This window comes from Vidua macroura, chromosome 27 (genome assembly GCF_024509145.1).
Source record: "Vidua macroura isolate BioBank_ID:100142 chromosome 27, ASM2450914v1, whole genome shotgun sequence".
In the NCBI taxonomy this organism is placed as follows: domain Eukaryota; kingdom Metazoa; phylum Chordata; class Aves; order Passeriformes; family Viduidae; genus Vidua; species Vidua macroura.
In genome coordinates, this window is record NC_071597.1 from 2,284,993 (window position 1) to 2,309,843 (window position 24,851).

Genomic DNA, 24,851 nt, shown 5'->3' on the forward strand with positions numbered 1-24,851 from the left:
CCCGGTCTGGCCGTGATGTGAGATGCTGGGAGGGCGGGGTGGGATCCTTTCCAAAGCAAAAAAAAAAAAAAGGGAAAATGGGGAGATTTGGTTTAAAACGCAGGGAATCCAAGGCTGGGATTTGTTGTGGTTTCTTAATCCTTCGATTTCCAATTTTTGCTGCACCCACAGAGTTCCACAGGGATGGGAAACTCCAAGGGATGGCTCCGGGTGCTCCCTCCTTTCTGCACCTGCCACTTCTGCTTTATTTTCCCATTTGATTTTGCTTTCTTTTCCTAATTTATTTTGCTGCTTTCCCCCCGTTTTATTTTGCTTTTTCCCTATTTTATTTTGCTTTATTTTCCCACTTTCCCTTGCCTTATTGTCCCCATTTATTCTGCTCTTTTTTTCCCCCTCATTTATTTTGCCTTTTCCCATTTTATTTCGCTGCTTTTTCCCATTTTATTTCGCTGCTTTTTCCCATTTTATTTCGCTGCTTTTTCCCATTTTATTCCTCGGTGGAAGCCAGGATCGGCTCCCCCAGAGCTCTGCCCTTTTCCCGGGAATTCCTTCCCGAGGGTTTGGGATTTAACCCGAGCCACATTTTGGGGAGGCTGAGCCAGGAGAGGGCGGTGGAGCTGCCGGGATCGCTCCTGGAGCATTCCCTGGATTCGGGAACATTCCCGATGTTCCTAAAGGATTCCTAAAGAATTCCTAAATAAAGAATTCCTCCCCAGGGAGTCCCGGGATGTTTGGGTGGGAAGGGACCTTAAATCCCAGCCGGGGTCCCCTCCCCGATCCCGGGGTGCTCCAGGACATTCCAGGGAATTCCCTCCCAGGCAGGGATTTCTTTTTCCCCCCCCGGTTTTGGTTCCCAAGCCGGCTTTTCCCGGGAATTCCCGCGGGCAGAGCTCCCTCGGGGGCAGATCCCGCATTTCCTTCTCCTGCCGCATCCAGATGTGCTCCAGGTGTTGGAGCAGCGGCAGGAGAAGGAGAATTCCCGGGTTTCTGCCCAGGCAGAGCCTTTTCCGTGGGGAGGAGGCGCATTCCCGGCCGGAGCAGTAAAACCGGGAATGTGGGGATGGCTCTGAGCTCTTCCCGAGGGATAAAATCCATCATTTCCCCGATTCCCAGGGGTTTGGTGGGGCAGAAAATAAACGGGGATGGAGCAGGGAAAGGGGCCGGGCGCAGGGAATGGCTTCCCACGGCCGGAGGGCGGGGATGGGGGGGATTTTGGGATGCAATTCCCAGGGAATCCGTGGCTGCCCCATCCCTGGAATGTCCCAGGCCAGGCTGGACCACCCTGGGACGGTGGGAATTGTCCCTGGGTGGGCTCTGAGGTCCTTCCCACCCCAAGCGTTCCACGATTCCATGGAAAACTCTGATTCCCGGCGGGCCCCGACTGAACCCCAGCTCTGCAGGGGGAATTTGGGGAATTCGGGAAGGTCCCGGCTCCAGCCCCGGGCGCTGCCCGTGTCCCCGCGGGGGCACCTGCAGGAGCGGGAAGTTCATCCCACGGGATAAACGGAATTTTCTGCCTTTTTTTTTTTTTTTTCCCGGAGGTTTTTCCCCTCCTATTGATCACGGAATTTTATCCAGCCGCCGGGAATGCGTTGCTCTAATGGAAATCCTGGATTTTGGAGTCATTTTGGTGGCGGCAGGAGGGGAGTGGCTGCAGCTGGAAGTTTCCTGAGCCGCAGGAATTCCCTCGGGAAGCCTCATTTCCCTCAGAGCCCCCCAAGAACCCGCAGGGCTCCGGGAGCTCTGATCCCACGGATCCCCAGGATTCCCGACCTTCGCGGGGACAGCGCCGGGGCTGCCGCAATCCCAAAATCCGGGACAAACCCGGAGCCAGCGGGGCTGGCCCGGCCCCTGCGGGAATCCAGGCGGGTCCAGGGATTGGGAAAAGGCTCCCGTGGCTGCTCAGGAGCTGGCCCGGCCCCTGCGGGAATCCAGGCGGGTCCAGGGATTGGGAAAAGGCTCCCGTGGCTGCTCAGGAGCTGCCAGCAGCGCCCGCCCCGGCTCTGTCCTCGCCTGCTCCCCGCGGCTCTCCGCAGTGGAAAATCACCGCGAGCGCCCCTGCCAAACTCCCGGGGCTGGGATGGTCCGGGATGATCCCGGGACAGATCCGGGATGAGCCTGGGATGAGCCTCGGATGATCCCGGGATGGATCCGGGATGAGCCTGGGATGATCCCGGGATGGGTCCGGGTTATCCCGGGATGGGTCCGGGATGAGCCCGGGATGAGCCTGGGATGATCCCGGGATGGGTCCGGGAGGAGCCCGGGATGAGCCTGGGATGATCCCGGGATGGATCCGGGATGGGTCCGGGATGGGTCCGGGATGGATCCGGGATGGGTCCGGGATGATCCCGGGGTGGTCTTGGCCCCGCTGGATCCCGGCGGGAAGGGGCAGGAGCCCGTGAGGAATTCCCCCTTTGGATTCTCGGGGCTGGAGCGGCTCCAGGGCGGGGAAATGTCCCGGGGGAAAGCGGGAGCGAATCCCGGAGCCGGAGAGTCCCAGGCTGAGGGGGGGATAAAAGAAATCCCTGAAAGAATTCCCGGAAATGTCAGCCTGAAAGGATTCCCTGACAGAATTCCCTGGCATTCCCCAGGAGTGGGGCAGGGCCGGGGGAGCCAGGGAAGGTCCCAGGACCGCTCCGAGCTCTGCCCTGCGACAGAATTTTACCAAAACGAGCAAAATCCCGAGTTTCGGGGCTCTGCCTCCGGCACGGGGACAACGTGGCACCGCCAGCCTCCAGCCCGGGCGGGAGCGATCCCCGCGGCTTTTCCCGACCTTTGGAATCCGGGCCGCGCCTTTCCACTCCTGGACGCTTTTAATTAAAAACCGACAAAAAAAAAAAAAAAACAAAAAAAAAAACAAAAAAAAAAAAAAACCGAGCTCTGCCGGGATTTGGCTCTCCCCGCCGCGTTGCCCAGCCCGGCCCGGTGGCTCCGAGGGCGCTGCCCGGGTATTTTTATCTCGGCGGCTCCTGCGGCCCCCGCGATAGCGGCGGAGCCCGGGCGGGGCGCGGGGCCGGCGGGCGCTGCCCTGGCACCGCCACCCTGCAATTGCCGGTCCCGGCTCCCAAAATTAGCGCGGGGGCCCCGCGCCCCGCCCGCTGCGGCCGGGGCCGGGCCGGGCACGGAGCGCGGCGGGGCCGGACCCCCCCCCCGCCCCCCGCCCGCCCGTCCCCGCCGTTATTTTGGGGACAATTCGGGCGTTTTTCTCACTCAGAGCCTCGGCGCCGCGCTTGGCTTCGGGGGCAGAACTCTCCCCCCCAAACGGCTCCGGTTACACAGCAGCGGAGCGGGTCCCGGGGGGCGGGGGAACCCGGGTTTTTGTTGGTTTTTCCCGATTTGGCAACTTTTGGCAGCGGGGCGGGGGCGGCGGCGGGACCCGCGCGGGGCGCTCCCCCCGCCCCTCCGAAAGGGGGCGCGGCCCGGGCTGGCCCCGCCCCTCCGCGGCGGGGAAGCTGCGCCGCCATTGGCTGCGCGGGCGATGACGTCGGCGCACTGCGGCGGCTCCGCGCGGCCCCGGTGGCGTCGCTTTAAAGGGGCCGCGCTCGCGGCAGCGGCGGCACCGGCCCCGAACCGGCCCCGGAGCGGCCCCGGAGCGGCCCCGGAGCGGCCCCGGAGCGGCCCCGAGCCCGGGCTGCCCCCGCGCCGCCCCCGCGCACTCCGGCACCGGGGCGGACCGGGCGCTCCCGGCAGGTTCCGACCCGGTAAGGAGACGAGAGGCGGCACCGCGGCGGTACCGGGAGATGCCGGATCCGCCACGGCTGCTGCCGGTACCGGCGGGTTTCTCCCTAGCTGGACCCTGCCGGGATCGGATGGTGCCGGTACCGGGGGTCTCCACCCGGCGCGATCCTGCCGGGAGCCGAGCGGATGGTGCCGGTACCGGGGGTGCCGATACGGTTGGACCCTGCCGGTACCGGGGCGGCTGCTGCCGGTACAGGGTGGGTCCTGATTCGGTTGGACCCTGCCGGGACTGGGGCGGATAGTGCCGGTACCGGGGCGGTCCCCACCCGGTTGGACCCTGCCGGTACCGCTGCGGCTGCTTCCGGTACCAGGAGGTGTCACCCGGGCACGGAGCGGCCGCGATTCAGCCCCGCCGGTACCGGGGGGAGCCGCGGAGCTCGGGGAGGGGCCGTGCCGGTACCGGAGCCGCAGCCGCAGCCGCTGCCGGGCCCGGTGGCACCGGGCGAGAGGCCACGGCCGCGGCGGGCTCCGGGATCCGGGGCTGGATCCCCCGAACCGCCGCGCTCCGGGGCCGAACCCGGGGCTGCGGTAACGCCGCGGATTCCCGGCAGGAAAAACAAACACCGGGAAAAGCCGGAGCAGCCCCGTCACCCGAGGTGACCTGGAAGGCTCTGCCCGTGCCCGTGCCCGTGCCGGGAATTCACGGGGACAGCGGAGCCCGGGAAGGGACGAGGGGACCCCGGGGCTGGCGGGACCCGCTCCGAGCGCTCCTTTCCGGGGATTCCCGTTAATTCCCGCGTTTTCTCCTCTTTCGGGAGCCGGGGTTCGCAGCGGGTCGGGTTTGATTCCAGCGGCGGCGGGATCGTGCCCCGGTCCCGGTTCTCCCCTCGCGGTTTTTGGGGCAGCGGGGTTCTCCCCGCTCGGTTTCCCGGGAATTCTGCCCCGGAGCTGGGTTTGAGTTCGTTAAAATCCCGAATATTGAACGCACCAAAATCGGCTTTGGGGTTAAAAACCTCCGAACCGGGCACGCTCAGAGAGCGCCGGGGCCAGGGCGCCGCTGCCCCGGGAATCCTCCCGGTATCCCGGCACTTCCCGGCTCCGGGAGCGGATCCCGGTCCCGGCTCCCCGCGGCCGCTCCTCTCCGGTGCCGGGGCGGGACCGAGCGCGGCGGGGCCGATTTCGGGGAAGCCGCGGGGACCAGGAGGGCGCGGGCGGCTCCGGCCCTTCCTCCCTCGGCTCTGGGGACGGAGATCCCCAAAACCCCGAAATCCGGGCCGCGAACGGCGCCGGGAAGGGATTCCCAGCATTTCCCAGGCGTTTTCCGACCTCAGCCCAAACTCGGCGAGTTGAAACCTTTGTTCCGGAGCAATGATCCCGGTTTTTTTCCGTCCCTCCGGCTGCGCTTTTCTGGGGGGGAAATGCGGCTGCTTCGCTTCCCGAGGGAGCCCCTTTTATTTACGGGAATGCTCTCCCGGCTGCTCCATCCCGGACCAAAATTCGGGATCCGCTCCGGCCGGGATTTCCCTTCTCTCTGCCCCATCCCAGACCAAAATTCGGGATCCGCTCCGGCCGGGATTTCCCTTCTCTCTGCCCCATCCCGGACCAAAATTCGGGATCCGCTCCGGCCGGGATTTCCCTTCTCTCTGCCCCATCCCAGACCAAAATTCGGGATCCGCTCCGGCCGGGATTTCCCCTCCCGCTGCCCCGCAGGGGCCGGCTGGCTGTGTCCGTGGATTCATTGAGCTCCGGCAGATTTCCTAAATTGTTTTTTCCCCTCCCGTGGGAGCGGGATCAGGGGTGGAGCTGGGAATTGCAGAGCCCGGGCTGGCTGAGCTCTGGTTTATTGGGGTGGCATTTCCTTTTCCATATCCCAAGGGTGTGGGGTTTTGTGGGATGCCAGGAGCCCCCACAGCCCTCAGAGGATTTCAATCCCGAAATAACCGGCCTGGGACTCAATCCCCAAATAACGCTGCCTCCGGTTTTGGGGCCTATTTTGATCCCATTCATCGTGGGTTTGGGACAGTTTTGGGATGGGTTTGGGGCCGTTTTTGGGGCGGGTTTGGGGCCGGTTTTGGGGTGGGTTTGGGGCCGTTTTTGGGATAGGTTTGGGGCCGTTTTTAGGACAGGTTTGGGGCCGGTTTGGGGGCAAGTTTGGGACAGTTTTGGGATGGGTTTGGGACAGTTTTGGGGCGGGTTTGGGGCCGTTTTTGGGGCGGGTTTGGGGCCGGTTTTAGGACAGGTTTGGGGCCGTTTTTGGGGCGGGTTTGGGACAGTTTTGGGACGGTTTGGGGCCGTTTTTGGGGCGGGTTTGGGACAGTTTTGGGACGGTTTGGGGCCGTTTTTGGGGCGGGTTTGGGACAGTTTTGGGATGGGTTTGGGGCCGTTTTTTGGGTGAGTAGCTCCTGCAGCCGCATCTCGGGGATGCTCCCAGCTCCTGCGGGGAGACGTGGCCGGGATTGTCCCGCTGCTCCCTGGATCGGCGTTTTCCCCGGAAATCCCATGGGATCCGTCCCGCTGGGCTCTGCCCTGCCCGCGGCGGGGACGCCGGGACCGGGAGGCTCGGCTGGAGTTTTCCAGGGGTTTGGAGCAGCGGGAGAGCCGGGATCGGTGCGGGATCGGTGCTGAAACCCGGGCTGGTCCCGGGCGGCTCCCGGAGCTCGGGATGAGCCCAAAGGGGCCCGGGGGGCTCTGGCCCAGCTCGGGCCGGGTTTTGATGCCCAGGACAAATCTCCCCGGCTCCGTGGGAGGCTCCCCAGGGGCTCTGTCCGACCTCACCTGCCCCAAAACCTCGAGCTCTGCCCCTGGAACTTTTCCCACCCCACAACCCCCAAACCCTCGGCCCCAGAGGAGTTTTTTTGGGGCAGTTTCACTGCCGGTGCCCACGCTGCCCCCACAGCTCCCGGCCCGGTGTCCCCAGTGTCCCCAGGGCTCTTTCCCTGCCTCCCAGCACCACAGACTCTCCCCGGGGCTTCATCCCAAATTATTTCCTCGCTTCTGGCAGTGACCAAGGAGCCACCAAAATTCCAGCTCCTCTTTCCTGTTTAATCCCTAATTTTTTCCGTCTCTCCCGCTTTGGAAGCCGCTCCCAGCCTGACTGCGGCGTTGTTTGGCTCCGGATTCTGTCTGTAAATAAACCCTCAAGTTCTGATGGGCTTTTTTTAGCAGAGAAACACCCAGCGTGCGGTTCCAGGCCTCACAAAAAAGGGATTTTTTCCAACATTTCCAACCCGGGCTCCGTTTCCCTGCGCCAGGTGCCGCCGCAGCCGCGGGTTTTTTATTCCAGCCGAGTCATGGGTCGTGTTCGTGCCCAAAATAGTCGGGAGCCGGGCTCCGGTCCAGCCAAATCCCCCACAAATCACCTTCAGCCGCAGAACCCTCCTTTGTGCCGCCAAATCCCCGGGATCCTCCCGGCCCCGGCTCCAATTCCCAGCGGGAATTCCCGAATTTCCAGCCGGCTCAGTGATTTTTGGGGAGGTTTCTCCTCGCCATGGACCACCAGAGGTCGGCAGAATCCCGCCTTGGTCTCATCCCAGGGGAATGTCTCCATCCAAAGGAAAACCCCAAATTAATTATGCTGGAAGAAAATCGAGGGGGTTTGGAGCAGGGCCGCTGCTCCCGGGGTTTTTTGCTATTCCCATTTTTTTCTGTTCCCAGGTTTTTGCTATTCCCATTTTTTTATTTTTGCTGTTCCCGTGTTTTTTGTTTTTTTTTTTTTTTTTTTTTTTTTGTTGTTGTTCCCGGTTTTTTGTTGTTGTTGCTGTTCCCGTTTTTTTTTTTTTTTTTTTTTGCTCTTCCCAGGGTTTTTCACTCTTCCCTTTTTTTTTTTGTTTTTTGTTTTTAATTCTTTTGCTGTTCCCTCGCTGCCCTGACGGGGAATGAGGAGGGATCCGAGGCTTTACACGGGCTCTGCTCTCCTTCATTTCCCCCACCGTGGAACAGAAGCTCCGGGGCTCGGGAATATCCAGGGAAAAGCCCCGGGATTCACGGAATTCCCTCTTTTCTGTGCCTTGCAGCCCTCGGCCCGGGGATGGTGCCAGCATGAGGAGGTGCTGCCAGGCCGTGGGGCTGCCATGCCTCTTTAAGGTCAGTGCCACTGTCCCCGCCCGGCCCCAGGGGACCTCGGCTCCCCAAAGTGCAGAATTCCACCCCGGAGCGGCCGGGAAGGGCTGAGGGGAGCGGGGGGTGCCAGGCCGGGCCGATTTTGGGTTCAGGGAATGTCCTGAGCTGGGAGGGATCCCCCCCAGGATCACCCAGCCCAGCTCCCGGCCCCGCAGGACACCCCAAAATCCCACCCTGGGGCCTCGGGAATGGGGCCATTCCCTGGGGAGCCGTGCCGGTGCCTGTTCTGCCCTCCGGGGGAGGAACTCGCCCCTAAAATCCCGCCTGACCCCCCGGGCTGTGCCCCCTGTCCCAGAGGTGGCACAGGAGGACAAGGCTGGGCTGTCCCCCCCCCGTCCCAGTTGTCCCCCCTGTCCCAGCCCAGGTGTGCCGGGTCCAAGGTCGGCCTCGCTGATCCCGGAGCTCTTTCCCAAGGCCGGAAATTCCCTGATCCCATGGACGCGCTGGCCCCGCTGTCCTCGCTGTCCCCGCTGTCCCCGCTGGCCCCGCTGGCCCCGCTGGCCCCACTGTCCCCGCTGGCCCCGCTGTCCCCGCTGTCCCCACTGTCCCCACTGTCCCCGCTGTCCCCGCTGTCCCCGCTGTCCCCACTGTCCCCACTGTCCCCGCTGTCCCCACTGTCCCCGCTGGCCCCACTGTCCCCACTGTCCCCGCTGGCCCCACTGTCCCCGCTGTCCCCGCTGTCTCCACTGTCCCCGCTGTCCCCGCTGTCCCCACTGTCCCCACTGTCCCCGCTGTCCCCGCTGTCCCCACTGTCCCCGCTGGCCCCGCTGGCCCCGCTGTCCCCGCTGGCCCCGCTGTCCCCGCTGTCCCCGCTGGCCCCGCTCCCGGGGGTGGCACAGTGACCTGCGGCCCGGATTAGCCCGGCAGGGCGATCCCTTTACGGGCAGGATGAGGGTTTAGGCCGGGCCCGGCCGCGGGGATTAACCCCTTCCGGCCCGGCTGGGCTCGGCAGCCCCGGGTGGGGCCGGCCCGGTGGCCACCAGGTCCCGGTGCCAGCGGGGTTTGTCCTCCCTGGCACGGACTGGGAACGGCTGGTGCCACCACAGCCCAGTGACAGCGGGTCTGTCTGTCTGTCCCACAGCCCAGTGACAGCGGGGTCTGTCTGTCTGTCCTGCACACCAGTGACAGCGGGGTCTGTCCCAATGACAGCAGGGTCTGTCTGTCCGTCCCACACCCCAGTGACAGCGGGGTCTGTCTGTCTGTCCTGCACCCCAATGACAGCAGGGTCTGTCTGTCTGTCCCGCACCCCAGTGACAGCGGGTCTGTCTGTCTGTCCTGCACCCCAATGACAGCAGGGTCTGTCTGTCCGTCCCACACCCCAATGACAGCGGGGTCTGTCTGTCTGTCCCGCACCCCAGTGACAGCAGGGTCTGTCTGTCCGTCCCACACCCCAATGACAGCAGGGTCTGTCTGTCTGTCCCGCACCCCAATGACAGCAGGGTCTGTCTGTCTGTCCCGCACCCCAATGACAGCAGGGTCTGTCTGTCCATCCCACACCCCAGTGACAGCGGGTCTGTCTGTCTGTCCCACACCCCAATGACAGCGGGTCTGTCTGTTTGTCCCACACCCCAATGACAGCGGGTCTGTCTGTCTGTCCCACACCCCAATGACACCGGGGTCTGTCTGTCTGTCTGTCCCACATCCCAGTGACAGCAGGGTCTGTCTGTCTGTCCCGCACCCCAATGACAGCGGGGTCTGTCTGTCTGTCCCACACCCCAATGACAGCGGGTCTGTCTGTCTGTCCCACACCCCAATGACAGCGGGTCTGTCTGTCTGTCCCACACCCCAATGACAGCGGGTCTGTCTGTCTGTCCCACACCCCAATGACAGCGGGTCTGTCTGTCTGTCCCACACCCCAATGACAGCGGGGTCTGTCTGTCTGTCCCGCACCCCAATGACAGCGGGTCTGTCTGTCTGTCCCACACCCCAATGACAGCAGGGTCTGTCTGTCTGTCCCGCACCCCAATGACAGCGGGGTCTGTCTGTCCATCCCACACCCCAATGACAGCAGGGTCTGTCTGTCTGTCCCGCACCCCAATGACAGCGGGGTCTGTCTGTCCATCCCACACCCCAATGACAGCGGGGTCTGTCTGTCTGTCCCGCACCCCAATGACAGCAGGGTCTGTCTGTCTGTCCCGCACCCCAATGACAGCAGGGTCTGTCTGTCTGTCCCGCACCCCAATGACAGCGGGGTCTGTCTGTCCATCCCACACCCCAGTGACAGCGGGTCTGTCTGTCCGTCCGTCCCCCGCAGGGCGCGGGCATGGCCGGCGCGCGGCCGCCCCGGTTCCTGCTGGTGTTCGACTTCGACGAGACCATCGTGGACGAGAACAGCGACGACTCGGTGGTGCGGGGCCGGGCGCTGCCCGAGGCGCTGCGGCAGAGCCCGCGCGGCGGCTCCTACAACGAGCACATGCAGCGCGTGCTGGCCTTCCTGGGCGAGCAGGGCGTGCGCCCCGCCGACCTCAGGGCCACCTACGAGAACATCCCGCTGTCGCCCGGCATGGCCGAGCTCTTCCAGTTCCTCTCCAAGCACCAGGAGCTCTTCGAGCTGGTGCTCATCTCCGACGCCAACACCTTCGGCATCGAGGCCAAGCTGCGGGCGGCCGGCGTGCGCTCGCTCTTCCGCAAGATCTTCAGCAACCCGGCCAGCTTCGACCGCCGCGGCGTCCTCACGCTGGGGCCCTACCACAGCCACAAGTGCCTCGAGTGCCCGGCCAACATGTGCAAGAGGAAGGTTCTGGGCGAGTACCTGGCGGAGCGCGCGCGCGAGGACGTGGAGTTCCAGCGCGTCCTCTACGTGGGGGACGGCGCCAACGACTTCTGCCCGGCCGGGACTCTGACGGCGGCGGACGTGGCTTTCCCCAGGAAGGGCTACCCCATGCACAGGCTGATCCAGGAGAGCCAGGAGAAGCAGCCCGGGGCTTTCCAGGCCGCCGTGGTGCCGTGGGAGTCGGCGGCGGAGGTGGCGCGGTACCTGCAGGAGCTGCTCCGCAGGAAATGCTGAGGGACGCGGCGCCGGGCTGGCGGCCCCAGCTGGGCTCCGCTGGCTCGGCCCCGCTCCCGGCGTGTTCTCCTGCCTTGCCCAGATCCGTTCCTGGCCAGTGAAGCACTTTCTGCGGGCCCCTGGCCCTGCCCGGCCACGGAGCCACGGCCACGGCCGGCCCCTGCGCCCTGACGGGGATTTTTGGTGCAGTTGTTGCTTCCTTTCCCTTTTGAGCTCGAAAAGAGAATTCCTAAAAATCCAGCAGCCGGCTCCCCGTGGGCTGGGCACGTCCCTGCTCCTGCCGTCCTCCCCCTGGCCTGCCTGGCCCCGGACTCCCGATCCCACCGGGAATTCCAGCTGGGAAATCCCTGCTCCCTGGGCTCCCGATCCCACCGGGAATTCCGGCTGGGAAATCCCTGCTCCCTGGGCTCCTGATCCCACCGGGAATTCTGGCTGGGAAATCCCTGCTCCCTGGGCTCCCGGTCCCACCGGGAATTCCAGCTGGGAAATCCCTGCTCCCTGGGCTCCTGATCCCACCGGGAATTCCGGCTGGGAAATCCCTGCTCCCTGGCCCCCCCTCACCCCACTTGCTCTGGGGCTCGCTGTCCCTGGGGGTTCATTCTCGGGATAAACCGTGCCGGGAGCACCAGGAGAGCTTTGGGAAGGGGGCAGAGCCTCTCCGGCCCCGTCCCGCCGGGCACAGGAGCCGCATCCCCCGTGGGAGCAGGGCCCGGCCTCGCCCCTCCCAGCCCCGCTCCTCTCCCGCGGTGTCCCCGCGGTGTCCCCGCGGTGTCCCCGCGTCCCCTCCCTGCCCGAGCCGTTTCCTGGATCGTGCGGGGCCCCTCTTTCCCCAGGGAAGGTCAATTCCCCCTGACCTGGGCACCCGCGAGGTGCCACAATCCCCCCCCCGGGGACATTTCTGGCACCGGGTCCCCAGAGGCCAAACCCCCCCCCCCCCGGCCGTGTCCCCCTCCCCGCCGCAGTATTAATTACCCCTTCTAATTGCACTCTGCAGGGGCCACCTCCAGGACCCGCTGCTCTCTGGGGTTGGCTCCTCCTGGATTTATCCTGGGTTTCTCCTGGGTTTATCCACAGCCTTAAGGGTGGCCCTGACCCCCCCCAAAGCCCCGGAACCCCGAACCCCGGCAGGAAATAACCAAAGCAGCCCTGAGTTGTTCCTCCTCTGCCGCACCCCCTCGCCCTCGTCCCTCCTCCTCCTGTTCGACTGTGTGGAACTCAAAGCCATGGAATTAAAGATACAAAATCTGTCAAGACGGAGCTCCTGTATTGCAGGGAGCAGAGCGCAGGGCATGGGCCTGGCTGGGGAGCGGCTCCGAGCGCGGCTTCTGCTCCTGGGGCCGCTGCGGCCGCGGGGGACGGCGCTGGAGCGGCGGGGGGGGCAGGGGACGAGCAGGGGACAAGATGGGGACGAGCAGGGGACACCTTGGGGTGGGGTTTTGGGGCTGGGGCATCCCTGGAGCCCACGGGGACAGCAGGGTCTGCTCCGTGCCCAGGGTCCTGTTCTGGGCTGGGATCCAGGGCTGGGATCCAGAGCTGGGATCCAGGAATGGGATCAAGAACTGGGATCCAGGAATGGGATTGAGAGCTGGGATCCAGGGCTGGGATCGAGAGCTGGGATCCAGGAATGGGATCCAGGAATAGGATCCAGGAATGGGATCGAGAGCTGGGATCCAGGGCTGGGATCCAGGGCTGGGATCCAGGGCTGGGATCCAGGAATGGGATCCAGGGCTGGGATCCAGGAATGGGATCCAGGAATGGGATCCAGGGCTGTCATCCAGGGCTGTCCCCCAGGATCAGCTCCCGCCCCGCCACATTCCCAGCTCCGTGTCCCAGCCCCAAACCCTCCCGAGGAGGCCCGGGGCAAGAGGGGGAACATTCTGGAAGCTGCGCCAGCAGTGCCAGCAGTGCCAGCAGTGCCATCCCCGGGCATTCCCGGCCGTGCCGAAGCCGAAATCCCGAGGAAAGGCGAGGCGGGGCTCACAGGGGCTGCACGTACGCGCCGGGGAAGAGCCCGCGCTGCTGGCCCCGCACGCCCTCGCACCAGCCGTCCGGGCGGCGCCGGGTGACGAAGAGCAGCGCGCCCGGCTCCAGCGACAGCTCCGTGTCCCTCTGCCGCGCGTACGGGAACAGGGCCACCACTGCGGGACGGCGACACGCGCGTGGAGCCGCCGCGGCACCGCCGGGCGTGGCGGGCAGGGGCTGGGCCGGGGCAGCCAGGGGGTTTGGGACCCGCCGTGAGGGGGTTTTGGGAGCCCTGTGCCTCTGTCCAGGGGGTTTGGGACCCTCTGTGAGCGGGTTTCGAAGCCCTGTGCTTCTGTCCAGGGGGTTTGGGACCCGCGGTGAGGGAGTTTGGGTACCCTGTGCCTCTGTCCAGGGGGTTTGGGTACCCTGTGCCTCTCCCCAGGGGGTTTGGGACCCTCTGTGAGCGGGTTTCGGAGCCCTGTGCCTCTGTCCAGGGGGTTTGGGACCCTCTTGCCTCTCCCCATGGGGTTTGGGACCCGCGGTGAGGGGGTTTGGGAGCCCTGTGTCTCTGTCCAGGGCGTTTGGGAGCCCTGTGCCTTTGTCCAGGGGGTTTGGGACCCACTGTGAGGGAGTTTGGGACCCCCTGTGCCTCTCCCCAGGGGGTTTGGGACCCTCTGTGAGCGGCTTGGGGTACCCTGTGCCTCTCCCCATGGGGTTTGGGACCCGCTGTGAGGGGGTTTGGGACCCCCTATACCTCTCCCCAGGGGGTTTGGGACCCCCTATACCTCTCCCCAGGGGGTTTGGGACCCTCTGTACCTTTCTCCAGGTAGCTCTCCGGGGCCCACGGGGGGTCCTCTGCGGCTGGTGGCGGTGGCAGCTCCAGGTCCCCAAAGTCGGGCACAGCCGAGGGCGGCGGCAGCGGCTTGAGGTCATCGGGGGCTGCGGAAGCCCCGGAAGGGGGGAGGCATGAAGGGGCTCGCCTCCCCCCAGAACGGACGGGGACGGGTCACACGCTGCCCCCCCCCCCCGTGTCCCTGTCACCCCCCCGGGGCACTGAGCGCTCACCTGGGGGCGGCAGGTCCGGGGGTGGCAGCAGGTCCCCAGGGAGGGGTGGCGGAGGTGGGATGGCAGCGGCAGGCGGGGGTGGCCCCGGAGGGGACGGTGCCAGCAGGGGTGGCGCTGGCAGAGGTGGCGGGGCAGGAATCCCGTCCCCAGGAGCTGCCGGGGCCCCGCTGGAGCTGGGGGGGAGGAGCAGCAGTGTCGCAGCGGGGGCTGGCTCCGTCCCCACCCTGAGCGCAGACACTGTCCCGTGCCAGGACAAGGTGGCACCGTGTGGCACGAGACTCTGCAGCTGTGCGAACCCTTGCCCACCCCGTGCCCCATTTCCCACCATTTATTTCCCACAATTTATTTCCCACCATTTATTTCCCGCCATTTATTTCCCACCCTTTCCCACCATTTCCAACCATTTCCCACCATTTATTTCCCACCCTTTCCCACCATTTATTTCCCACCATTTATTCCCCACCATTTATCCCCCACCGTTTATTCCCCACCATTTCTTCCCCTCCATTTATCCCCCACCATTTTCCACCATTTCTCTCCCACCGTTTATTCCCCACCATTTATTCCCCACCATTTTCACCATTTCTCTCCCACCATTTCTTCCCCTCCATTTATCCCTCACCATTTCCCACCATTTATTCCCCACCGTTTATTCCCCACCGTTTATTCCCCACCATTTATTCCCCACCATTTATTCCCCACCATTTTCCACCGTTTCTCCCCCACCATTTCTCCCTCTCCATTTATCCCCCACCATTTCCCACCATTTATTCCCCACCGTTTCTCCCCCACCGTTTATTCCCCACCATTTCTCTCCCACCATTCCTTCCCCACCATTTCTCTCCCACCGTTTATTCCCCACCGTTTCTCCCCCACCATTTATTCCCCATGATTTCTCCCCCACCGTTTCTCCCCCCCCGTTTCCCCCCCACCATTCCCGGTCCCTAAAGGAGCCCGTTGCTCGGGACACGAGCCCTGCCGGGGCAGCGAATCCCCCAAACCCCCGGGTTTGCCCCCGAAGGCCGAGGCGCGGGAGCTGCGCCGGTACCTTGGGGGCAGCGGGGAGGAGCTGCAGGAGCTGCTCGGGAGCTTCCCCGCGGGAACCACGGGCGGCTGCACCGGCTCGGGGACACGGCTGCTCCTCCTGCCGGATGGGACGGGATCGACGGGATGGCGTGGGGTGGGATCAGTGGGATGGGATCAGTGGGATCGATGGGATGAGATGGGATCGATGGGATCAATGGGATCAGTGGGATGGGATCAATGGGATTGATGGGATCAATGGGATCAATGGGATGGGATCAATGGGACGCGATGGGATCGATGGGATCGATGGGATCAATGGGATGGGATCAATGGGATCAATGGGATTGATGGGATCAATGGGATCAATGGGATCAATGGGATTGATGGGATCAATGGGATCAGTGGGATCAATGGGACCAATGGGATCAGTGGGATCGATGGGATCGATGGGACAGGATGGGATCGATGGGATCAATCGGACAGGATGGGATCGATGGGATGGGATCAATGGAATGGCATGGGATCAACAGGATCAATGGGATTGGATGGGATGGGATTAATGGGATCAATGGGACGGGATCCATGGGATCCATGGGATCCATGGGTTGGGATGGGATCAATGAGATCAGTGGGATCAGTGGGTTGGGATGGGTTGGGATCAGTGGGAATGGGATCAATGGGGCTGGATGGGACGGGATGGGATGGGATAGGCTGGGATCAATAGGATGGGATAGGATGGGATGGGATCCATGGGATCCATGGGATGGGATCAATTAGATCAATGGGATCAATGGGATGGGATGAGATTGGTTGGGATCAGTGGGACAGGATGGGATGGGCCCCTGACAGAGCCCACATCACGTGCCACCACCCCTCGGTGACACAGCAGGGCCACCGGGCACGCCCCGGCCCGTCTCACCCCAGCGTTCCCGCAGCCTGTGCCGAGGAGGATTTGGTGCTTTTCCGAGCCAGGGTGCCGGTGCGGGACAGCTGCGTGCTGGTGTCCTGCGGCACGGGGACACGGGACACACGGACACAGGGACATGGGACACACAAACACAGGGACATGGGGACACACGGACACGGGGACATGGGACACACGGACACGGGGACATGGGGACACACGGACACGGGGACACGGGACACACGGACACAGGGACATGGGACACACGAACACAGGGTCATGGGGACACACGGACACAGGGACATGGGGACACACGGACATGGGGACATGGGACACACGGACACGGGGACATGGGGACACACGGACACGGGGACATGGGGACACACGGACACAGGGACATGGGACACACAAACACAGGGACATGGGGACACACAAACACAGGGACATGGGGACACACGGACACGGGGACATGGGGACACACAAACACAGGGATATGGGACACACGGACACGGGGATATGGGGACACACGGACACGGGGACATGGGGACACACAAACACAGGGACATGGGGACACACGGACACGGGGATATGGGGACACACGGACACGGGGACATGGGACACACGGACACGGGGACACGTGCAGGTGACGTCCCAGCCCCGTGACCTCCGGGCACCCCAGGGCTGTGACATTCCCCCCCCAAGGGAAGCAGCCCCTGGGGCTCGAGGGGGCGAGCGGAAGGAGCCGGGGCCGCCGGGGCTGCGGGGGCGGCCACGAGGCAGCGGCGCCGTGGGAACCGCGGCCACCCCGGCGCCGCTTCCCCAGCCCTGCTGGGGCTGGGAGGCCTCTGAACCCCTCCCGTGGAGGTTTTCCGGACTGGGGGAGGTTCTGTGGGGCTGAGAGGCCTCTGAACCCTCCCATGGGGGATTTCTGCATTTGGGGCTCCAAAAACACATCCCGTGGGTGCCTTCTGGGGTGGGAAAGGTTCAGAGGAATTGCAAGGCTTCAAGGCCCTCCTGTGGGGGTTTTCTGCAGTGGGGAAGGATCTGTGGGGCTGTGAGGCCTCCAAAACCCTTTTGCAGGCAACTTTTCAGAGCAGGGAAAGGCTCCATGGGGCTCTGAGGCATCCAAACCCGTCCTGTGGGGTTTTCCGGAGCTCTGTGGGGCGCCAGACCCCCAGAGCTGAGTGGGCACGGACAGACCCCAGTGCTCCATGGAGGAGGGGTCTGAGCCACCCGTGCACGCCTCGGGGCAGCGCTGGGGACACTGGGGACACTGGGGACTGAGAAGCGCCACCCAAGCCCCCCCGTGGGACCCCTGGTGCTGACCTTGACCCCGTGGCCGATGTCGTCCAGCACGCTGAAGCTGAGGGGTTTCCTGTAATAGGGCTCCAGCACGGGGGGGCTCGGGGGGGCCACGATCTTCTGGTAGCTCAGGAACCTCTTGGTGACGGTCAGCGCGCCGATCTCGCGGCGCGCCACCTTCTCCTTGTGCACGTCCACGCTCTGCCGAGGTGACACTGTCCCCAAAGTCCCGTCCCTGGCTCTCCCCCCTCCCCCGGGGGCCACCGTCCCTGCCAGCCCCGCATCCCTGCCCGGGAGGGAGGGGATGGGGGATCAGGGTTGCTACGGGGCAGCTCCTGCCGTGCCCCACCACGGCCCCGATGTCACCGCAGCGGATCCGTCCCAAAGCAGGGAGTGGGGGACGTGGCCCTGGGAGGGGGACGTGAGGGGCTCAGCCACCCCCCCCCCGAGGCCACAGGGTCCTGTCCCCTCCCGCGGCTGGACAGGCTCCAGGTGGCTCCCAGGTGCCAGGAAGAGGCCGGGTGGCCACGGGCCCTGCAGCAGTGTCCCCAAGCTCCGCGAGGACGAGGCCAGGCTCCGGCACGGGGACGGTGTGGTGGCCAGGCCAACGCTCTGAGCTCCCGCTCGGAGATTCGGGGGCACTTTGGGATTTGCAGTTGTGACGGGAAAACACCCCCGAGACCAATTCCTGCCCAGCCCGGAGGTGGCTCTGCACTGCGAGGGTCACCAGGGAGGGTCTCCAGCCCCTCGGGGCCGCCCAAAGCCCAAGGCCACCCCCCAGGACGGTCCCACCTGTGCCACGCAGGTGATGTCAGCCTCCACCTGGCGCAGCTGGGCCGCCTGCAGGTCCAGCAGGCGCAGGAAGGCGGTGGCCAGGCTGCTGACCTGGTAGGTGACACTGGCCAGGGACTGCGTGCTCAGAGCCATCGTCTCCTCCAGCGCCTTCCTCTTGTCGCCGGCCTGCAGGGGACAGAGCCAGCCGTGGGACGAGCCCTCCCCCGCCTGCCACCGCCACCGGAGGTGTTTCCTTCTGCTTTCCAAATGCCTCAGAGTTCCCCCGTCTTCGCCGCGCCGGCGGGCGGGCGGGAGGATCCAGGGATTCCTGCCGGGAATGATTCCCCGGGATTCCTGCCGGGAATGATGTCCCGGCAGGTCCGGAGGTCACGGAGTGCCCGGCTCAGCCTCCGGCCACCCCTGGGGACAGCCAGAGGAGCCACGTGTGGGACAGCTGGTGGTGGCAGCAGCCGAGCTGGGGCTCCCAGCCGAGCTGGGGCTCTCAGCTCTCGGAATAGCTCAGCTCATTTCCCTTCGGTTCTGCCCCGCTGGCTCCGGGCCCTTCGGAGCCGCCTCGGGGCCGGCGGTGGCCGCGGCCCTGGTGGGGGCACGGGCACCCCTGCCCGGCAGGGAGGGCCAGAGCGGGCATTTCCCTTCTGCCCTCATCTGCTAAGCTCCTGCCCCCGGCCCTCAGTGAGCCAGGCAGGGAGGAGGAGGAGGAGGAGGAGAAGGGATGCACCAGCAGAGCTTCGCGCTCGCCCTGCGTGTGCAGGCCCTGCCAGGTGCCACCTCCCAGCCCCTGTGACACGCTGCTGGCCCCAGCCCTCTCCCAAGGCTTCTCCAGCGGCACCGACCCCCTGGAAAAACCTCCCTCCACCCCAAACCGCCGCGAGAGCTGCTGGGGAGCAGCGGAGAACCCAAGGCAGGGGCAAAACGCAGCACGGAGCGGCAGGGGCAGCCGGGCCGGGAGCCAGCGGGGATGCTCGGCCTCCCGGGGCACGACTCCAGCAGCCACCCCGCGGGGCTGGCATCGCCCCCGGCCCGGCCCGGCCCGGCGCTGACCTGCAGGTAGTTGCTGTGGCAGTACTCGGCCACCCGCAGCAGGTTGCCGTGCTGCTCCCGCAGCCGCTGCCGGCCCGCGGGGATGTCGCTCTGCCGCAGCCGCTCCAGCTCCGACATCGCGCCGGGCTCCGCTCCCACTTCCTCCCCGCTGCCGCGTTTTGAAGCCGCTGCCGGTGCTGACGCAGGGCCCGCGGGCGCCGCGGTGTCCCCGTCCCCCCCAGAGGGACACCCCGCCCTGCCGGGGACAAGTGGGGGGCCGGCGGGGAGGAAGCCACGGGGCCCCGGCCGTGGGGACAGCAGCCCCGGGCCGGGGGATGGCAGCGGGGAAGGATGTGAGTCACGGGGAAGCGGGGCTGCAGCTCGGGGAGTGACCCCGAGAGGATCCTGACTCCAAAAGGATCCCGACCCCAGAAAGATCCCGACCCCAGAAGGATCCCGACCCCAGAAAGATCCCGACTCCAAAAGGATCCCGACCCCAGAAGGATCCCGACCCCAACATCATCCTGACCCCCGTCCCTGCCACCTGTGCCCACCACCCACGAGCCAGCGCCGCCCTCCCGGGGCCAGGCTCGGGCACGTCCAGGAATCCTCGGAACTCTCGCTGCCCTTGGCTGCGCGCCTCGCCCGCCCGGTGAAGGCAGAGGGAAGGGAATGTTCTTGGATGCCGGGATGCCGCCGGTGCCAGGCGCCCCTCCCGGAGCAGCCCCGTGCAGCCTCTCCCGGAGCTGGCAGCGCGCCGGGCACAGCGGGACGTGCCCGGCGACCCCCGAGGTGCCCGGCCCCGCTCGCTGGCGACGTTTCACATCCCCGCAGGAAATTCCCACTTCCCCGGTGCTTGGAAAGCCCCTGCAGCCTCTCCTCCGCTCCTCCTCCACCCGCAGGTGCTTCCTTGGGGCCTCCCGGGCTCTGTCCCCAGCCCTGGGGCCGGGCCCTTCCTGAGCCCATCCCGAGGGAAATGATGGATTTCCTGCGGTCCGGCTCCTCGCAGCCCCGGCACCGGCACGGAGCTGCCCCCGGACCCCCCTGGGCCCAAACCCTCCCAAACCGGGGGAAGCAGCCGTGACCCCCGGGGTCAGTCCCGGGGTCAGTCCTGGGGTCATTCCCGGGGGGGGTCAGTCCGGGGTCATTCCCGGGGGGTCAGTCCCAGGGGTCAGTCCCAGGGGTCACTCCCAGGGTCACTCCCAGCGGTCACTCCCAGGGGTCACTCCCGGGCTCACTCCCAGGGGTCACTCGTGGGGTCACTCCCAGCGGTCACTCCCGGGGTCACTCCCAGGGGTCACTCGTGGGGTCACTCTCAGCAATCACTCCCGGGGTCACTCCTGGGGGTCACTCCCAGGGGTCACTCTCAGCAATCACTCCCGGGGTCACTCCTGGGGGTCACTCCCGGGGGTCACTCCCAGCGATCATTCCTGGGGTCACTCCCGGGGTCACTCCCGGGGTCACTCCTGGGGGTCACTCCCGGGGGTCACTCCCAGCGATCATTCCTGGGGTCACTCCCGGGGTCACTCCCGGGGTCACTCCTGGGGGTCACTCCCGGGGGTCACTCCCAGCGATCATTCCCGGGGTCACTCCTGGGGTCACTCCCGGGGTTACTCCCAGCGGTCACTCCCGGGGTCACTCCCACCGCTCCGGACAGGATCCGGACACGCTGCAGGCTCGGCCGCGCGGGGCAGGGCCCGGGGGGCTCCCGGTCTGTCCGGGCCGGACCCCAGGCACCCTCGTGGCCCGGCCCCTCCCCGGCCCGATTAGGCCGGGCTTTGGGGCTAATTCCCAACACCTGACCGGCTTAGGCTCCTGAGTCCATTATCAGCTTAGGAGCCAAGACATCTGCCGCCGGCGCCGGGAGCGCAGAGCCGCCGGAGCAGCCTCTCCTCTCCCCTCCATGGGGCTCTGAGCGGCCCCAGCGCGCACAGGGGAGGCCCCCGGCCCCCCAGGTGAGTTCCTCTGCTGCCTCCAGGGGGATTTAGGCACCTGCAGTTGCTTTCCCCTCGGTTTTTGGGAGCTCCCGGGGCCGGCGGCGTCCCCAGGGATGCCTGCGTGCCATGAGGGTTTTTTTTTTTTGGGAAAAAGAGATGGGATTCCTCAACCTCCACGGTCCCAAAAACGTGCAGGGGAGTGCAAATAACGCAGCTCAGGGCGAAGGAGGAGCCGTGCTGTGAACAGCTGGGGGAAATGGAAGCTGAGATGTGTTTAATTCCTCGGGAAAGCTGGGAAGATGTTCCTGGGCAGTGGTCAGGGACGCTGAGGGGGGGGGTTACAATCCTACAGGGCCCCAGCAATAATCCCAAAAATCAGTTCCAGGGCACAATGGCTCAGGACATGACCGAGAAGGAGCTGCTGAAGATGGAGCTGGACCAGCTGAAGAAGGAGGTGAAGAACGAGAGGCAGATGGTGAGTGCCTCGCTGCACCCGCGGCAGGGAGGGAGGGAAAAGGAGGGAAGGAAAAGAACCCCAGGCCCTGAAATCCACTGGGGGGAAGGAAAAGAACCCCAGGCCCTGAAATCCACTGGGGGGAAAGAAAAGGACCCCAGGCCCTGAAATCCACTGGGGGGAAGGAAAGGGACCCCAGGCCCTGAAATCCACCCCCAAAGCCAGGCAGGAGCACCCACAGTGCCCCTAAAGCTCTAGGATGCTCTAGGACATGCCAGGGATTATTTGGGATGCCCTGGGACACGCCAGGGATTATTTGGGATGCTCTGGGACACCCCAGGGATTATTTGGGATGCCCCGGGGGGGGGGGATTTGGGATGCTCTGTTTTTGGGATGCCCCAGGGATGCCTTGGGATGCTCTGGAACCCACCAGGGGTGGTTTTGGGATGCCCCAGGGGTGGTTTTAGGACAGCCCAGGGATTATTTGGGACACCCCAGGGGCGGTTCTGGCACGCCCCACCCCGTGCTGGTGCCCCGCTCGCCCATCGCGGCCCGGGGCCGATCCCGGGGTGGATCCTGGGGCCAATCCCAGGGCCGATCCCAGGTGGATCCCGGGGCAGATCCCAGGGCCGATCCCCAGGCAGATCCCTGGGGCCGATCCCCGGGGCCGATCCCAGGGCAGATCCCGGGGCCGATCCCCGGGCCGATCCCAGGGCCAATCCCCGGGGCAGATCCTGGGGCTGATCCCGGGGCAGATCCCGGGGCCGATCCTGGGGCAGATCCCGGGGCCGATCCCAGGGCAGATCCCGGGGCCGATCCCGGGGCTGATCCCGGGGCCGATCCCGGGGCTGATCCCGGGGCAGATCCCAGGGCAGATCCCTGGGGCCGATCCCGGGGCTGATCCCGGGGCCGATCCCAGGGCCGATCCCAGGGCAGATCCCGGGGCTGATCCCGGGGCCGATCCTGGGGCAGATCCCGGGGCCGATCCCGGGGCCGATCCCGGGGCAGATCCCAGGGCCGATCCCGGGGCAGATCCCAGGGCCGATCCCGGGGCAGATCCCGGGGCCGATCCCAGGGCAGATCCCGGGGCCGATCCCAGGGCCGATCCCAGGGCAGATCCCGGGGCTGATCCCGGGGCAGATCCCGGGGCTGATCCCAGGGCTGATCCCGGGGCTGATCCTGGGGCAGATCCCGGGGCAGATCCCCGGGCCGATCCCCGGGGCCGATCCCGGGGCAGATCCCAGGGCCGATCCCAGGGCTGATCCCAGGGCCTATCCCGGGGCAGATCCCAGGGCCGATCCCGGGGCCGATCCCGGGGCAGATCCCAGGGCCGATCCCGGGGCCGATCCCAGGGCCTATCCCGGGGCTGATCCCAGGGCAGATCCCTGGGGCCGATCCCAGGGCCGATCCCGGGGCCGATCCCGGGGCAGATCCCAGGGCCGATCCCGGGGCCGATCCCAGGGCCTATCCCGGGGCTGATCCCAGGGCAGATCCCTGGGGCCGATCCCAGGGCCGATCCCGGGGCCGATCCCGGGGCAGATCCCGGGGCCGATCCCAGGGCCGATCCCGGGGCAGATCCCCGGGCCGATCCCCCCGCACTGGCAGCGTCTCCCCCGGGCAGGTGTCCAAGACGGGCAAGGAGATCAAGGAGTACATCGAGTCCATGGCGGGCGAGGACCCGCTGCTCAAGGGCGTGCCCGAGGACAAGAACCCCTTCAAGGAGAAGGGGGGCTGCACCATCAGCTGAGCCCCGAGGCCACCCCGGCCCTGTCCCGCTTCCCCTCCAGTCTGACCTCGGCCCCGGGCAGCCCGGAACCCTAGCGCAGCAAAAGGAGAAAAAAAGAAGGAAAAACGAACCATTAAAAAAAAAAAAGAAAAAAAAAAGAATTAAAAACCCTCAAAGCCCCACCCTGCTGGGGCGCTGCAGCTGAGCTTTGGTTTCCCACGAGCAAAAAAAAAAAAAAACAAAAAAACAAAAAACCCAAAAAAAGCAGAACTTCTGCATTTTCAGCAGGGGGATGCCAGCTTTGTCCTCTATCCCAAAGATCCCAAAGAGCCGCTGCCCACCCCCGGGATTCCGGCTGGGATGGGCTGGGAAGGAGGGAGGTGCCACCAGCACCGCCTCAGCTCCTTCCCCCCCTGGAAAACCCCTGGAAAATCGGCCGTGGTGTCACCTGGAGCCATCCCCCAGCACCGCAGGGCTGCTGCAAACAGGATTTTTTTTTGTTTTTTTTTTAAATTTTTTTGGGGGGATAAACTTAATCCCCTGCTTGACAGAGAAAACCCCGAGGCACAGCCAGCTCCCGAATTCCGTGGGGGTAGGTTTGCTGTCCGCAGCCGTTTTGCTTTTTTTTTTTTCCAAAAAAATAATCCCTTCCCAGGATTTTTTTTTTTTTTTTCCTCCATTTAATCTTGGTGGGAAAAACTCTCCCAGAACTGCCCCAAGACCATCGACCCCAAAAGAGATTTTGGAGTCCCACTCCTGCTCTCCTCCCAGCCCGGTTAAATCCCAAGGAAATCCCTCTGGATCCCACCTTGGAGCGGTGTTTTTCTGCCTCTGGATCCCTGCTCAGCCTCACCATGGGGCAAAGGCGCTCCCGACACCCTAAAAACAGAAAAAAAATGGATTTTCCTCGTGCACGGAGTCCCCAGCGCTGCCAGAACCCCCTCCCTGCGCTCCCGGGCCCCCAAAATCCCTCAAAAATCCCCCAAAATCCCCCAAAATCGAGGTGGTTTTGTTCTTTCTCGCAGATGCTCAATAAACCCGCCAGCACCGCCACGGCCTCTGTTTCTTGCAGGAAAAAAATGCCCTCCAAAAAACAGAATTTGTGGGTTTTATTCCCTCCCCGAGGTGGATTTTATTCGCTACAGCTGCAGACATCACGGTCCCAAGATCCAGCTTGTGACTAACATTATTCTTTTAATCCTCCACCTTTGGTTTTTTGTCTTTATAACCTTAGTGGGGCTGGATCTGTTGTGGTTTTTTTTTTTGGAGAGTGTAAAATCCTATTTTTTTGGGGGGTGATGGAGCCCAATGTGAGATGCTCCGTAATTAATTAGGGGCGCACCCAAAGGTGCTGCTCCTTCTCCTGGCCACTGCTCCAAGACAATTTCAGGCTATTTAGGTTTAAAAAAAAAAAAATTAAAAGTCGTATATTTTTGTCATGGCCTTGAGGTGATCAGACCCACCAGGGCCTGAGCTGCCCCTAATCCGGGGGGATAACCGGGCCGCGGCCGGAGGGGATTGACCCGTTAATCGACGTTAAACGGCTGGGAACGTGCGTCAGAGCCGGCTAAGCCGTCTCTGAGGGGATTCGGGACAATGCCGGCCCTCAGGGCAGCGTCGTGAGGGCTCGAACCCGCCATGAGGGCTCCGGGCTGCTGAGGGGGGAGGCGGGCCAAAGTGCGCTCCCAACCAATAGCAACGCGGGATTGCCTGAGTGACGTCCGCTCAGCCAATCAGAGGTGGAGAACGGAGGGCGCGAACCCGCTCCTGGGGGCTCGCTGAAGTGGGAGGCGGTACAAAGCAAGGTCTCGGCCAATAGAAATGCGATGTTGCGAGAGTGACAGTAGATGTAGCCA

The 24,851-nt window shown here is 64.7% G+C and overlaps 3 protein-coding genes across 6 annotated transcripts; 2 read left to right on the forward strand and 1 right to left on the reverse strand.

The window, feature by feature from the left end:
- The first annotated feature begins 3,581 nt into the window (after nucleotides 1-3,581).
- PHOSPHO1 (phosphoethanolamine/phosphocholine phosphatase 1) lies at nucleotides 3,582-12,055 on the forward strand. Its single transcript, XM_053999811.1, has 3 exons — nucleotides 3,582-3,701; nucleotides 7,692-7,761; nucleotides 10,052-12,055. The coding sequence occupies exons 2-3, from the start codon at nucleotides 7,717-7,719 to the stop codon at nucleotides 10,802-10,804; spliced, it is 798 nt and encodes a 265-aa protein (XP_053855786.1). The 5' UTR covers nucleotides 3,582-3,701; nucleotides 7,692-7,716; the 3' UTR covers nucleotides 10,805-12,055.
- ABI3 (ABI family member 3) lies at nucleotides 12,050-24,641 on the reverse strand. Of its 4 annotated transcripts, none has more exons than XM_053999796.1 (9): nucleotides 24,459-24,641; nucleotides 23,804-23,874; nucleotides 17,856-18,023; nucleotides 17,088-17,264; nucleotides 15,777-15,862; nucleotides 14,880-14,975; nucleotides 13,832-14,004; nucleotides 13,583-13,705; nucleotides 12,050-12,942 (listed from the first exon to the last, which is right to left on the reverse strand). In XM_053999796.1, exons 2-9 carry the CDS (start codon nucleotides 23,849-23,851, stop codon nucleotides 12,782-12,784), a joined length of 1,032 nt encoding a protein of 343 aa, XP_053855771.1. In that variant the 5' UTR covers nucleotides 23,852-23,874; nucleotides 24,459-24,641; the 3' UTR covers nucleotides 12,050-12,781. The 4 variants fall into 4 exon arrangements, with proteins under 4 accessions (XP_053855771.1, XP_053855773.1, XP_053855774.1 ...); XM_053999798.1 differs by having other exon boundaries at nucleotides 24,338-24,641; XM_053999799.1 differs by lacking the exons at nucleotides 23,804-23,874; nucleotides 24,459-24,641 and adding an exon at nucleotides 18,900-19,126 and having other exon boundaries at nucleotides 17,949-18,023.
- GNGT2 (G protein subunit gamma transducin 2) lies at nucleotides 20,761-23,028 on the forward strand. Its single transcript, XM_053999817.1, has 3 exons — nucleotides 20,761-20,833; nucleotides 21,195-21,290; nucleotides 22,891-23,028. The coding sequence occupies exons 2-3, from the start codon at nucleotides 21,207-21,209 to the stop codon at nucleotides 23,014-23,016; spliced, it is 210 nt and encodes a 69-aa protein (XP_053855792.1). The 5' UTR covers nucleotides 20,761-20,833; nucleotides 21,195-21,206; the 3' UTR covers nucleotides 23,017-23,028.
- Nucleotides 24,642-24,851: the final 210 nt, after the last annotated feature.

Bases quoted from the DNA above. Each gene is read 5' to 3' on its own strand.
- PHOSPHO1 (XM_053999811.1), top strand. From the start codon at position 7,717: ATGAGGAGGTGCTGCCAGGCCGTGGGGCTGCCATGCCTCTTTAAG. The intron at 7,762-10,051 runs GTCAGTGCCACT...CGTCCCCCGCAG, and splicing joins GGCTGCCATGCCTCTTTAAG to GGCGCGGGCATGGCCGGCGC.
- ABI3 (XM_053999795.1), bottom strand. From the start codon at position 19,016: ATGTCGGAGCTGGAGCGGCTGCGGCAGAGCGACATCCCCGCGGGCCGG. The intron at 17,265-17,855 runs GTGGGACCGTCC...TCACCTCGGCAG, and splicing joins ACATCACCTGCGTGGCACAG to AGCGTGGACGTGCACAAGGA. The intron at 13,706-13,831 runs GTGAGCGCTCAG...GGGCTTCCGCAG, and splicing joins CCCGGACCTGCCGCCCCCAG to CCCCCGATGACCTCAAGCCG.
- GNGT2 (XM_053999817.1), top strand. From the start codon at position 21,207: ATGGCTCAGGACATGACCGAGAAGGAGCTGCTGAAGATGGAGCTGGAC. The intron at 21,291-22,890 runs GTGAGTGCCTCG...TCCCCCGGGCAG, and splicing joins TGAAGAACGAGAGGCAGATG to GTGTCCAAGACGGGCAAGGA.